General features: G+C 41.2%; 1 protein-coding gene across 6 annotated transcripts in view; it reads right to left on the bottom strand.

Annotated features, from left to right (window-relative positions):
* Positions 1–14991, bottom strand: part of LOC132407469 (whirlin-like) — a 181769-nt gene that overhangs the window by 61268 nt on the left and 105510 nt on the right. For all 6 annotated transcript variants that reach the window (XM_059994050.1, XM_059994048.1, XM_059994049.1 and 3 more), the window contains exons 5-6: positions 12430–12626; positions 5180–5216 (exon numbers count right to left, since the gene is read on the bottom strand). In XM_059994050.1, the coding sequence (XP_059850033.1) occupies positions 5180–5216; positions 12430–12626 (234 nt within the window). The remainder of the gene's footprint in view (positions 1–5179; positions 5217–12429; positions 12627–14991) is intronic.

Here is a 14991-nt window from a genome sequence, read left to right as displayed (position 1 = left end):
CATGTTTGGCACAGCTTTGTAGGCCGAAGGACCTGTATTGTGTTGTACGTTTTCTATGTTTCAATGTACCATGGAGAGCATTCTAACAAGTTGCATCACTATCTGGTATGGAGGGGCCACTGCAAAGGACCAGAAAAAGCTGTAAAAGGTTGTAAACTCAGCCAGTTTCCAAAATGATAACCAGCCTCTCCAGCATCCAGGACATCTTCAAAAGGCAATGCCTCAGGAAGGTGGAATCTATTGTTAAGGATCCCATCACTCAGGACATACCCCCTTGCTACCATTAAGGAAGTGGTACAGGAGCCTTAAGATACATACCCAATATTTTACTAACAGCTTTTATGTCTCTGCCTTCAGATTTCTGAACGTCCAATAAACCCACGTACATGACCTCACTATTTCGTTTTGCTCTTTTTGTATTAAATATTTAAATTTTTAATATATATTTCTTATTGTAATTTATAGTATTTTTATTATATATGCACTGTACAGCTGCCACAAAACAACAAATTTCACAACATAGGCCAGTAATATTAAAGCTAATTTGTTGCGCCTATAAAAACTGGAGTTTACAAGAATGGGAGATGATTTATTGCAACACAAGATACTGAGGTGAATAAGAGCTGGTCCAGAAGGTTCAATTGCTTGGCATAATCAATTAGATTCAACGTTGACTTAGCGGGGGTAGTCAACATGTGGTAATAGATGGTTGTCTCTCTCACTAGAGACTTTGTCTGGTGATGTACCACAGGGATCAGAACTGGTCCCCTTGCTGTTCAAAATCTTTGTTAATGAATTAGACAATAATATGGTAAACTGGATCAGCAAATTTGTGGATGGCACCAAGATTGGAGGTGTAGTGGACAGTGAGGAAGGCTTTTAAAGCTTGCAAAGTGATCTTACACAACATTTAAACAATAAACAGTTGGACACTGAGGAGTGTGGTAGAACAGAGGGATCTGGGAATACAGATGCATAATTCCTTGAAAATGGCATAAAGATAGGGTCATAAAGAGAGTTTTTGGAATACTGGCCATAAATCAGAAGATGTTGAAGTTGTATAAGATGTTAGTGAGACCCATCTTGGAGTATTGTGTGCATTTCTGGTCAGCAACCTACAGGAAGGATATTAATAAGCGTGAAAGAGTGCAGAGAAAATTTACAAGGATGTTGCTGAGACTTGAGTATCTAATTTAAAGGTAAGGTTAAATAGGTTAGGACTTTATTCCCTAGAGCCCAGGAGAAAGGGGAGATCTGATAGAGGTATAAAAATTATGAGGGGTATAGATAGGATAAATGCAAGCAGGTTTTTTCCACTAATGTTGGGAAAGACTAGAACTCGAGATAATGGGTTAAGGATGAACGTGAAATGTTTAAGGAGAACATGAGGGGGAACATCTTCACAGAGGGTGGTGCAGGTGTGGAATGTGCTGAGAGCAGAAGTGGTAGATGCAAGTTCAATTGTAACTTTTAAGAGAAGTTTGCAAAGGTACAATATATGGATAAGAGAGGTATGGAGGGCTATGTTCTTAGTGCAGGTAGATGGGACTAGGCAGAAAACCAGGCTGGCATAGGCTAGATAGGCCGAAATGCCTATTTTTTGTGCGGCAGTGCTGTGTTTCTTGAAGGGGTTGGATGCTGAAAAGTTTGGAGGGATTGAATATCTAGAACTAGGGGGTCACAGTTTCAAAATAAGGGAGTAACCCTTTAAGACAGAGATGAGGAAAAATTTCTCTCAGTGTAAGGTGAATCTTTCAAATTCTCCATCTAGGGACTGAGACGGAATCACTGAATATATTCAAGATTGCAAGACCAATAATATAGGGGAACAGACAAGAAAACAGAGCCAAACTGTAGGTGATTTTGCCAAATATATCTTCATTTTTAATTTTGTTAATTCTAATTTGTTTCATAGGTACCCTGTTATCACATTCCAAATCATAGATTTAGGGATCTTGTTGACAACAGATGACAGGTGAACAGGTCTCTCAATCCCTATTCCTCTCGCCTCTCTTTGTTAAATGGTGGCATTATGCATGCTACTTTCTCTTCAGTAATAGTAATTATTGCCAATGTCATGAGACCCTCAGCTTCTCTCCATTTCTGCTGCATTTAATGCGTTGATTGTGATGACGGATATGCACGCATTCTTCATTTACTGACTCTCTCATGTCTTCATTCCTCATAATAACTCCACCTCTGGACTGTGCAAGCCTGTGGACTTGGAAAGTAAGTGAAAGAAAGACCTTCATTTCTCTAAAGCCTTTTATGATCACAATTTTATGAAGTCAATTGTATTGTAAGGTTGGATCTACACAAATCCCTTCCAACCTGGAGCCTACATTAGCTTTGGGATTCAGGAGTAAGCCACTGAATTGTTTTAGCCAAAGATGAACACTGCTTTAATTTCAGATTTCCAGCAACAGGCATTTTTTTTTGTTTTGCTTGTAGGCTGGTGTAAGGAACATGCCCAGAAAGAAAGTAGATGACTTGTGAGAATGTTGATGAAACTTTGAAACTCAGTTATCCAGAAAACAGGAATTGTAATTTAATTTTAATTCCAGCCTGCTCAAAATCAGTTACTATCTCTCTTTGCTTTAGTGTATTATACCAAAATACATATGCTGTTACAGATCATTCCTAAGTCATTAAAAGGAACAACTGTATGAATGAATAATTCAGTTGTAAAAGAGCCAGGTAAGCGGTGAACAGTTTACATCCCATTTCAGCAGCACTTGGCATTCTGTGCACAAGGTTAATAGCCAGATAGTGTAACTATGTAGTGTTGGGGTTGGAGGCACGCAGTGGGACAAGGATACTAAATGCAAAAATGTTAGTAATTTCCTTAATAACAAAGCTGTGGCTGTGCACTCTGTAACCTGATCTGAAAGCTTCAAGCACATGCCTTCACCATTCTTGGAAGGCTGCCAGACAGAGGAGGAGGAGACTGGATAATTCCCTCATCAATCAAGCAAAGTGCCATCTACGCTATAAGTAACTACCTACATGCTCCAAGTTTGTTTGCAATTACCCTCCACAAGCTGCAATTTTCAGGAAAAATTGCCTTTCTTTTATAAGGAAAAGTTGCTGCAGTTTCTGTTTCCTCCACTCTTTAATGAGTTTCAGAGCAAGCTAGGGAGTTTCTCTTCAGAGAGGAGGAGGATGAGAGGTGACATGATAAGATGCGCACAAAATGATAAGAGGCATAAATTGAGTGGACAGCTAGAGACTTTTTCCCAAGGTGGAAATGGCTAATACAAAAGGGCATAAATTTAAGGTGACTGGAGGAAAGTATAGTCGGGTTGTTAGAGGCAGCTTTTTCATTTACATAGAGAGTGGTGGGAGCATCGAACATGCTGCCAGGCGTGGCGATAGAGGCAGATACATTAGGGGCATTTTATATACTCTTTAATAGGAACATGGATGAAAGAAGGTTATGTAGGAGGGAAGCATTAGATTGGTCTTGGAATAGGTTAAAAGGTAGCACAAGATTGTGGGCTGAAAGGCCTGTATTGTGCTGTGTTATTCTACATTCTACACATAAATTTGTTCTATGAAAATGCTCTGTTACAAGTCACACGTCAGCCATCCCCAGCTCATTGTAAGAACAAGCTAGAGTGACCTCAGTTGAAGTATCGGTGCTCCTGCATTCCCCCTGAATAACCTCAGTGTCTATAATGATGAAATCAATAAATCGCCCTGATCTGGAAAGGCTCTGATTTAATTCCCACTGGAGAAAATGGGTGGAATAACTGAATATGGACTCCATACAGCATCTATGGAAAAGAGCAAACATCCAACGTTTCAGGACGAGACCCTTTATCAGAACTCCTGATGAAGTGTCTCGGCCCAAAACGTCGACTGTACTCTTTTCCTAGATGCTGCCTGGCCTACTGTTCCTCCAGCATTTTGTGTCTGTTGTTCGGATTTCCTGTGTCTTCAGATTTTCTCTTATCATGAATTTGCTTTTAACTCTTCCTGCTTGAGAAGATATTACCCATTTACTGAAGCAAATATTACCTTGGCAGATGTATAATTCAGCACAGAAGTAAGCCCAACTTGTGCATGCAGACCAAGTCACCTACCTGAGCTGGTCCCAACTTTCCTGCATACGATATCCCTCTAAACCTGAGGGTTCCCAGCCATTTTATGCCATGGACCAATACCATTAAGCAAGGGCTCAATAGACCCAGATGGTAACCCCTGCTCCAAAGCTTTCCTAACAATTGTACCTGTCTAAATGTTTGTTAAACTTTGTTCTACCACTTCCTGAGTGCTGCTTAGGTAAACTTTAAATGTTTTCTCTCTGACCTCTCTATAACCTCTAGTTTAAGGCTCCCCTACCCTGATTAAAAGATTGTGACCATTTACTTTATCTGTGCCCCTCTTGTTTTTATGCTTTTACAAGGTCACCCCACATCCTATTGTAACTCTATAACTCAGCCTTCCAGTCCTGGTAACATCCTTGATTTTTTTTCTGCACCCTCTCCAGCTTAATGACATCCTTCCTATATCTGGACAACCAAAACTGCACAGAATACTTCAAGAGAAGTCTCACCAATGTCTTACACAGCTGCAACATGACATCACATCTTCTGTAGCTAGTGACCTGACCAATGAAGGCAAGCACATCAAACATTCCTGTCTCCCTGTTTTGTGGAAGCTATGTACTTGTATCCCATTGTACAGTAACTCTCCAGGGTCCTGTCATTCACAAAATGAGGAAAGGAAAGAAAGATTGCCTCAAACTTATTCACTTATTAATAAAAGATTACACATGCAAAATGCTGGAGGAACTCAGCAAGACAGGCAGCATCTTTGGAGAGGAATAAAGATTTGAAGTTTCAGGTCAAGAGCCTTCATCCGGACTGGAAAGGAAGGTGGAAGAAGCTAGAACTCAATTATGAATATAAGCGTAATAAAACATTATCAGAACTCAAATTACATTTGATAACTTAATTTACAGAATTTCAAGTACCACAAGAGGAAACTTGGAGTAGGTTAAAGGGTCAGCACAACTTCAAGTGTTGAAAGGCTTGTACTCTGCTGTATGTTGTTTTATATTGAACTATATCACATTAAGATCATTTTGTAACATGAAAAAATCTTCATTGTAACAATGTACAAATATTCACATTGCATTACAGTGGAATTAAAATGAGAAAGCTTTCTGTCTTACCTTTACAGCAGCCTGCCCAGTGTCTTCTGTGGTAACCCTGGAAGAGAAGCACAAAGCTATTGTAATTATTCTGCCACGCATTTGACATCGAGCAGTGTCTGCGGCTACATCATACTGCAAACCACCAGGGACTTTCTGACAATGAACACGGCAGGCCATTGTGTGAATGCGCAATATTTGTTTGATCTCCATTCTTTGTGCTCTAGCCTCAATCTGCCAGAAAACTTGGGTTGTCCTTTCTTGTCTGAAATTTATTTTAGTAATAAAACAGCTGGCAGAAAATCTGAGACCAAGGTATCAGTAACACTCACCCACCATCTCCCCTGACCCACACCATCCAATAGAACCCAGTAACACTCCAACAACTGTACATTAATGGCTTCAGCCCAACAATTGATCATTTTTGAAGGTAAATCTATATATAAAAATTCCAAATACAATTCCACAGCAGATGAAGCAAAACATACTGTACATCAGTTACTACATAGGTATCTTCAGCACCTACACACATCAGCTAACAAGCTCTTTGCGGCTACTATATCTTTCAAGCCCAGACTAATTTGTAATGCCATGGAAATTTGGATCAGTTGTTTCTGCAGTAGATGCCACAAACTGAACCACTCACATCCCTAGATTGCCCCCGAGAAATGCAGCACCCAAAGAGAGACATATTAAAAAGGAACTACAGTTACAAGATAGAATGTACAGCATAATATCAGGCTCTTCAGCCCATCATGGTCTGCAATGACCACGCTATCAATCTAACTAATCACATCAGCCTGCACACTGTCCACATCCGCTCCTCATCTGGATTGATAGCCTGATATGCAATCATTTCAAAGTCAGCTTCAAACACTGTGAAATCACTGTAGAGCGATGCAGCATTGTCAATCAGTACTAGATGTTCAGAAAGGTGAAAATTGCCAGACTTGAAAAGCATTAATAAAATATAATTTCTGTGATGCACAATTTGGCACTGGTCCTCCTGTTGGCCATGCTTCAGCCTAACCAAAGCAATTAACAAATCCTACTCAATAATATCTGATAAACTCCAGTGACTGCCCCATAGCTCAAACTGTCACATTCTGAAGAGAAATAACAGGTAAATGGCAAAAGGATAGATTTCTGATAGAATCTATAAAAGGGTACAAAAGATGGATAGGAAGGAAATTGCTAGGGCTTTCAGAGATCCTTGTATCCTCTTTAGCTGCATACAAGATCCTAGAAGACTAGAGAACAGCCACTGGTATCCCTTTCTTTAAGGGCAATGGAAACAGAGCAGGAAGTTATAGGCAGGTACATCAGTGCCAAGGAAATTACTGGAGCAGATTCTTACAGACAGTAAAAGCATGGACTTATTAGGGATGTCAGTGTGGCTTTGTGTGGGGGAAGTACCACTGCAGAGTTGATTGGGTTTTTTTGAGGAAGCACTGAAGATGATTGATCAGGGTAGGGCAGTAGATAGAATGCATTTGCAAAGATGTTGTTCCTAGAAGTAAGTGTGACCAATATGACTTGGTAAATTTTTATAAAATTTGCTTTGCCATGGAAGACAGAGGTGTTCTTCTGACTGGAGGTCTGTGACCAGTGGTTTTCTGCAGGGATCGGTGCTGGCACCTCTGCTTTTCTTGATATAAATCTAGAAATTAAATCAGATAAAGGAGAGCAAATGTAACTCTAGCATTCATTTCGAGAGGACTAGAATATAAAAGCAAGGATAAAATGCTGAGGTTTTATAGGCATTGTTCAGACTGCACTTGGAGTATTATGAGGAAATTTAGGCCCCTTATCCAAGAAAGGATGTGATAGCATACTGCAGGGTCCATAGGAGGTTCATGACAAATATCCAGGGAATGATAGGGTTAATGTATGATGAGTGCTTGATGGCTCTAGGCCTGTACTTACTGGAGGTTAGAAGAATGAGGGTTACCTCATTGAAACCTATCAAAAGTTGAAAGGCCTAGACAGAGTAGATGTGGAGAGTATGTTTCCTATAGTGGGGAAGTCTGGGACCAGAAGGCACAGCGTCAGAATAGAGGGACATGTTTAGAACAGTGGTGAATCTGTGGAACTCATTGTCACAGATAGCTGTGGAGGCCATTTCAGTGGAGATTGATAGGACGTCAAAGCTTACAGGGAGAGAGCAGGAAATCTTATGATCTTAAGCTCTACAATATTCATAGTCACATTAGTAAGTATGCATTTGAAATGAAAATGTGCTACCAAAGCTCAGGGCATTCCAGAGTTCAGAGTTCAACTCTGCGCCATTTTTATATGTCCCGTGCATTTCCTGGCCTGTATTTCCTCTTTAACTTGTGTTGCAGTGCCCTGGGACACATTCCATTGCTGGCATCTGCTGGGGATTGCTTTAAAACAAGGCCACTGCCACTCCCTCTCTCCCATTCTGCAGCCAGCACTACCATACCACTTGTCATCCTTTTCCCCTTTACCTTAACTTTAATTTAATAAATATCTTTTTTTTGTAATTCTTGTTGCGGCCTGACTCTTTCGTGTTACTTCCTGAGAGACGAGGTTGGGGGCTTGTCCAATTTTTTTTTAATTTCAAAAGAAAGGGCTTAAGTGGCATTTGCCCATAGATTCTTGTAGTGTACAGGTCTTTTATTTGTTTGTTACATTGATTTGTGGTGCACTGTTGCTTTGCCATTTACCTCCCTTTTGGTACAGCTGGGGCTGGGTGAGCATGGTTGTTTGAGTGCTGTTAAGTTAACTAATGCATGACCACCCTGTTTAGTTAGGGGAGAGTTTCAGCTGGACTGAGAAATCAGTTCTTCCCATGGTTCACTCCTTTATAATATTTCCCTTATTGTTTTTAAGGTTATCCTGGATAGAGACTTGTTTTCTGGAAGGTGTAGGCATCCCAGCACTGCATGACCATTAGCCTACGCTTCCTGAAGTTTTGCTTTTAAAGTCACCTCTTGCCCAGCACACCTCAGAAGTTAAGTATGATGGAGCAAATTCTAGGCAGGTATTAGACCATAAGGCATTGAAGCAGAATTAGGCCATTCAGCCCATCGAGTATTGGGGGCGGGGTTGCTGATTTTTATGTTTGTTTAGATCTGCACTTATTATCTGTTGTTTAGATTAGTATTCAACGGCCATACTTCGCAGTAAGTGGGGGGGGGGGGGTGAAAGTGAAAGCAATAGTGAATTGGTTAAACGGTGGCTCCATGATTGGCTTCTATGTGAAGCTTTACCTTTGAACTTTGTAAACTAGCACCAAGTTTTGATATTTAGGATGACTGGCAGGCTCCTTTAGAGAATTGTGGTGCATGTCTGGGGTGGGTAGTCCAGCTTGAGTACCTCGGTGGTTGAGGGGTAACATCTAGTTCTATTTTTGTAATTGTAGCCTTGATGGCTATCTTGTACAGAGAGCAAAATTTACAGTATAGGTAGCTGTCTGCTGTACAGGGTCCTCATGTGTTGTGTACATACTCAGTTGGTGTTGCTTTGTATTAAGCAACCCATTCATATGTTTGTGCTGACCTCTGTACTTTGTCAGTACTTTAGGAAAACTTTTTAAATATGGCATTTCTTGAAGAGTTCTGAGGAGCTTCTTGAGCTGTTTACAAAAGATCAACTTTTGTAGCTGGTTTCTAATTACAAAATTGAGTTTACCAGCACTGAAAAATGATTAAAAGAGAGTGTAGAGAGAAGGTTCTTGGGAAACGGAAAGGTCTGAAGGGGATTAAGTCACCTGGACCAGATGATGTATACCTGGAAGTTCTGAATCAGGTGGGTGAAGAGATTGTGGAGGCATTAGTAATGATCTTTCAAAAATCACTGGATTCCGGAAAATGGAAAATTGCAGATGGGATCAGCTAAATTGCAGTCCTGGTTTGTCCACACACGATGAGCTGAAAACCCTTTGCACTGTAGTTTTTTATATATTAATGATTAGTGAGGCCTCGAGTTCACAGTGACCAACGAGTGAATGGCGACCTCTCTGGTAATGTAAGTGTTGGTCAGTCAGATTACATTAATGTTACATAAATGGTGCTCATGCATCCTTCTGAAGTTCCCTTATTAGGAAAAGATACTAATATATTGGCAGTTCAGAGCTGGTTTACTTGAGCTATAACTGGAATGGGCAAAGAGATAGTTGCTGGAGGAACTCAGTGGATCAGACAGCATTTATGGAGGGAAATGGACAGTCAACATTTCAGGTCAAGACCATTCATCTGGACGAGAAAGACAGAGTGATGATAGGTGAAGCAAATGAGGAGGGTGACGGGAGGAGAGAGTAGGAATGAAACATGCTGCAATTACCTGCAAATAGATAACATCACAGAAACCCTCATCTTTTCTGGTCAAGAAGGCACCAGAGAACAATGATTCTTTGGGCAACATCATTTCAGTTCTTATACATCTTCGGCTAGTTTGAGCCGCTGCCCTCAGAGGGGTCACTGGGTTTGAGTCCTGCCCTCGGAAGGGCTGCTGGGTTTATCGCTGGTCTTGGAGGGGCTGCTGGGTTTGTCACAGCCCTTGGAGGGGCTGCTGGGTTTGAGTCACGGGTCTCGGAGGGGCTGCTGGATTTGAATTTCTGCCCTCAGAGGAGCTGGAGCTGCTGTGTTCAAGTTGCTGCCCTCAGAGGGGCTGCTGTGTTCAAGTTGCTGCCCTCAGAGGGGCTGCTCGGTTCAAGTTGCTGCCCTCGGTAAAATGTTTTTAAAATTTTTTGGAAAGAAATGTCACAAAGACAAAATGAAGGATGAAAAACAAAAATAGGTGTGTAAAATTATTCAATAAAATAAAAACTAAGTGAAAAAGATATCTGCCCACTTCAATTGTTGGTTTTGGGACAAGTTACAGCAAGAAAATTCTTCCCTTCTTAAATCCCTTCTCTCAACTGAATGAGAAATTGAGTTTCAGTTCGATTTTTATTCTCTTAAGCCCATTGCACGTACTGGTGCATTGACTTCATACACCTACTAGATGAAAGTTCTCCCTGCTTCCAGGGATGAGGTCTTTGGAACTTATGTTGGTGTTTCTCTAGTTCTGGGTTTTTACAGGTTGAGGTTGCTAGCTCCATGCTCAACCCTCCTCTTTTCGCAGCCAGGCTTGTGACCGACCATAGTGGAGTTTAGTTTCCAGCTGGATGCCTCAGTTGAAATGATTAACAACATCAAAGGGACAATATTAGACATGATTGGGCTTTGGCTCAATGTTGCCAAGAACTTTGTCGGCTTGAAATCATCTTGTGGTTCCTCAACACTGATGCTTTTCATTAACTTCTTGACCAAAGCAATCAACACCAAGTTTTATTTACAAGCTTTTTAATTTAGTTTAAAGCTGAAATCCAGTCGCTTTTTTTATTATTGGCACATTATCTTTTCATTTCAATGAACATTAGTAATCAGACAGTTAACAACTCAAGGATTCCTACAAAATAAAAACCCACAGAATCTTCAACCTGAAATGTTCATTCTTTTCTACATGCTGCCTGTCTTTAGAAATGATTGTTAAAGTCTGTGAGACTAGAATTTGTTTGCTGCAACATTAGGGGAAGCCCTCTGATCCAGAAAAAAACCTGGAGACAATACAGAGCAGCCCAGCCACTCTGCAACCACTGACTGTAGGGTCAGAACTCACTGAACACATACTCAGTATGCTATATGCAGTGAAGCATCTCCCTCACACAAGATGATGGATGCAACCATCAAGAGTCATCAACAAACACGAACTGAAAACCATAGCTTTCTAGCTAACTAGCATTCCTCCAGCTTCAGCACTCAAAGATCAATTACTTACAACAGCCCATAAAGTAAATGAAAGTGGCATCACATGTAGATAAGGTCATTAAGAAGGCTTTTGGCATATTAGCCTTCATAAATCAAAGTATTGAATGCAGGAGATAGGATGTTATGTTGAAGTGGTATAAGGCATTGGTGAGACTTGATTTGGAGTATTGTGTGCGGATTTGGTTACCTACCTACAGGAAAGATGTAAATAAGGTTGAATGAGTACAGATAAAATTTAGAAGGATGTTCCAGGGACTGGAGCACCTGAGTTAAAGGGAAAAGTTGAATAGGTTAGGACTTTATTCGTTGGAATGTAGAAGATTGAGGGGCGACTTGATAGAGGTAAACAAAATTATGAGGGATAAAGATAGGGAAATGCAAGCAGGTCTTTTCCACTGAAATTGGGTTGGACTACAGCCTGAGGTCATAGGTTAAGGGTGAAATGTTGGTAAGGGGAACATGAGGGGAACTCTTCACTGAGAGAGTCATGGGAGTGTGGAATGAGCTGCCAGCACAAATGGTTCAATGTTTTAGAAAGGTTTAGATAGGTACATGGATGGTAGGGGTATTGAGGGCTATGGTCCTGGTGCAGGTCGATGGATGTGGGTAGTTTAAATGATGGGCCAAAGGGTCTGTTTCTGTGCTGTACTTTTCTATGACTCTAATTATACTAAGTGGCCACTTTATGTTACACCTGCTCGTTAATGCAAATATCAAATTAGTCAATCATGTGGCAGCAACTTGATGCATAAAAGCAAGTAGACATGTCAAGGGGTTCAGTTGTTCATCATGCCAAATATCAGAATGGGGAAGAAACGTGATCTAAGTGACTTCGACCGTATAATGATCGTTGGTGCCAGATAGGATGGTTTGCATATCTCAAAACTGCTGATCACCTGGTATTTTCACACACAACAGTCTCTAGAGTTTACAGAGAATGGTGTGAGAAACAAAACAAACATCCAGTGAGCAGTAGTTCTGCGGGCGAAAATCCCTTGTTAATGAGAGAGGTCAGAGGAGAATGCCCAAATTGGTTCAAGCTGGTAGAAAGGCCTCAGTAGCTCAAATAACCATGCATTGCAGCAATGGTGTGTAGAAGAGCATCTCTAAATATACAATATGTTAAACCTTGAAGTGGATATGCTACAGCAGCAAAAGACCACAAACATATACTGTTTGTATATCAAACACGAGGAAATCTGCAGATGCTGGAAATTCAAACAACAACACACAAAATGCTGGTAGAACACAGTAGGCCAGGTAGCATCGATAGGGAGAAGCACTGTCGACGTTTCGGACCTTCGTCCTGACGAAGGGTCTCGGCCTGAAACGTCGACAGCGCTTCTCCCTATTGATGCTACCTAGCCTGCTGTGTTCTACCAGCATTTTGTGTGTGTTACTGTTTGTATATGTTTACTATACAAACACTTCACTAGGTACAGAAGGCCACCAAATATATATGAATGAACATAATGAAAGGAAGCTCTAGCCTACCCTTTTCCAGCAGTTTTATTCATTTCTGGGCCACTGATCCAGTTGGTCTCGTCCACCACAGTACGGGCATGGGGCAACCTCCCAACATCCTTTACCGTCAACATGAGGTGGTGAGATGACTTGAGGATTTTCACAGCTTCATCATGGGGAATATTGAGAAAACTCCTTCCATTCACCTCTATGATCTGATCTCCAACCTGATGAAGAAAAGTCTCATGATGATTGATATGACCTCCCGATTGCTGAAGTTAATCACATAACAGAACCACTGGTGGGGAATATCAGTGTTCTGGTCTAATTGCTGAAGGGAAAATTTAGGAATGGGGCTGCTAAAGTTGTTCAGCATTCTGTCGAATAAGATTCTGTGCTGTGTGTCTGCAGCTCCCATCCCTCATGGACCTTTTATCCCTGCGTGGTCACTGCAGGTTGACAGGAACTTAGTCTGACATGCCTCCAAGACCCACTCTGAGCACACTTAAGGTAGCTGCTATTGATATAACCACCAAGAACAGGGCAGATTGACAGATATCACAAAACAAGCCAATATTTAGATCAAGCACTCAAGGTCCGAATTGTGATGTGCAAAACAACTGTAACTGCAGACTTCATGTGAACAAAGACCGTGTTTTAACCAACTTGGTGCACAGCAGAGACACTCAGTGGGCTGTGGGCTATGGACTATGGTGGGAGGGGGATTGGGATAGCAGGGGTGAGAAGAATTGGACTTTGGATGACATTGATGGATGCTGATCAGGAGTAGCAGTGTTTGGGTATTTGGGTTTACACCCAGTATTCAGTGAGGAGCTGGGGCGGCTAATGTTGAATAAAACCAGGACTGGATGCCTCTGATTCCAATTGTACGATGTTGGGACCTTCCAACTAACAACAGCGTTGCATTTGTTTTTATGTATGCTACACACCATGAACAGATTAGTTCCAGGACTTTGAAGTACCTGTAACGAGTTTAGATAAGATGTACTTTGCTCTGTCTGCAACAGTGACACGGTCACGTTTGTGTCAGAAAAACCTCAATCACATATTGCACATAATCGTTCTGGAAAATGTAATAAACTGCTGAAACCTTTATGGAACAGGATTTCCAAATGTACTAATGGAATCTGAACAGACATAACATCACTTAACATCAGGAACTGGAAGCCCTTTGAACAAGCCTAAAGATAAATTATTGAGCGATTGAGATGCTGGGTCACAGCTGCTATTACACAGCCATGGAGATTCCAGTTTGTGATACAGTTCAGCTCCTGACACAGTCGAACTCTTCTATTCTCACTTCCAACACCATTTTACCCACCTTCTCCTGATCTTCTAAGTGCACAGTGTGAAGATACCAGATTCATTTAGCATAGATTCCAAGTGGAATTTCATATCTAACTTCTGGTGGTTGGGTCAGAGTTGCAAAGATCCATCTGTCCACTGTATCCACGCTGACATTAATCTGAGAAGATCAGGGCCTGGACACATGTTCGGCGCAACATTGTGGCCGAAGTGCCTATAACGTGCTGTGCATTTCTATGTTCTAACACACATGAAGTGCTGGAGGAATTCAGCAGGTCAGGCAGAAATAATGGAGGGGAGTAAACTGTTGACATTTTGGGCCAAAATGAGGACTAGAAAGGAAGGGTGCAGAAGCCAGAATGAGAAGGAGAAGGGAAGGAGTACAAGTTGCAGATGATGGGTGAGACCAGGTGATGGGGAAGGTAGGGGGTGAGGGAGGGGGGGCAACAATCAACTCTGTAAACGTCTAGTATGCATTTTGATTTATTATGGTTTCATTGATGCATGTAGACTCATCTGCTGAAAACTGTGAAATCAGAATTCAATGCTTCGTTGAAAGAACCTGGTGCCACAATGCTGATGCTCCCTCACTGGTCACTAAGAAAGCCATATTTCAAGTGTTTCCCAAAGAAAGTGCTAGCAAATCACCCATACTGATCTATAAATAATATAAAGACTACCTCTTTAGTCTTTAAGTGTAGAGAGGCTGATTAGTTTAAGATAGGAATAGGATAATGGCTTTACTCTCAAGTCAATCAAGTTTAAGTGAAGATGACTTCCCTCATGCTTGTACAGTACATGCTCTTTAAAGAACTGTGCTTTGAATGATTTTTACCTGTAGCTTTGTAGGGTTCCAGACTCGGGATCTGTCCAATTCCACACAAAATCACTCACACAACAGTAGATGAGTGAAAATCAAAGGGTCTTTAGCCTAAAACATTAACTTGAGTTCTCTTTCCACAGATACTGCCTAACTTGCTGAGTGCTTCCAGCATTAAGTTTGTACTGTATGTCACAGAATAATGATGCGGTTTCACTTCATGTTGTGCCATCTGCAGCAGGACGAGAAACTTACTGGTGATAGGCCAATAGATCTCATAAATAGAATCACCCAGGAGAAACAATGTGAAAGTGGGGTGGACAGCTCAGGAGGTTCAACAGCGTTGAACACTGGAAGTGAGTATTTACCCTACACAGTAAATTGTAGCAAGGCAGCTGGATACTGAATGACTCTTTTCATCAGAAGCCTTTGGTGATCCCTGATTT

Source organism: Hypanus sabinus, chromosome 18, assembly GCF_030144855.1.
Source record: "Hypanus sabinus isolate sHypSab1 chromosome 18, sHypSab1.hap1, whole genome shotgun sequence".
Lineage (NCBI taxonomy): Eukaryota > Metazoa > Chordata > Chondrichthyes > Myliobatiformes > Dasyatidae > Hypanus > Hypanus sabinus.
Note: the sequence above shows the minus strand (reverse complement) of the source record. Positions and strands in the feature narration are given on the sequence as shown.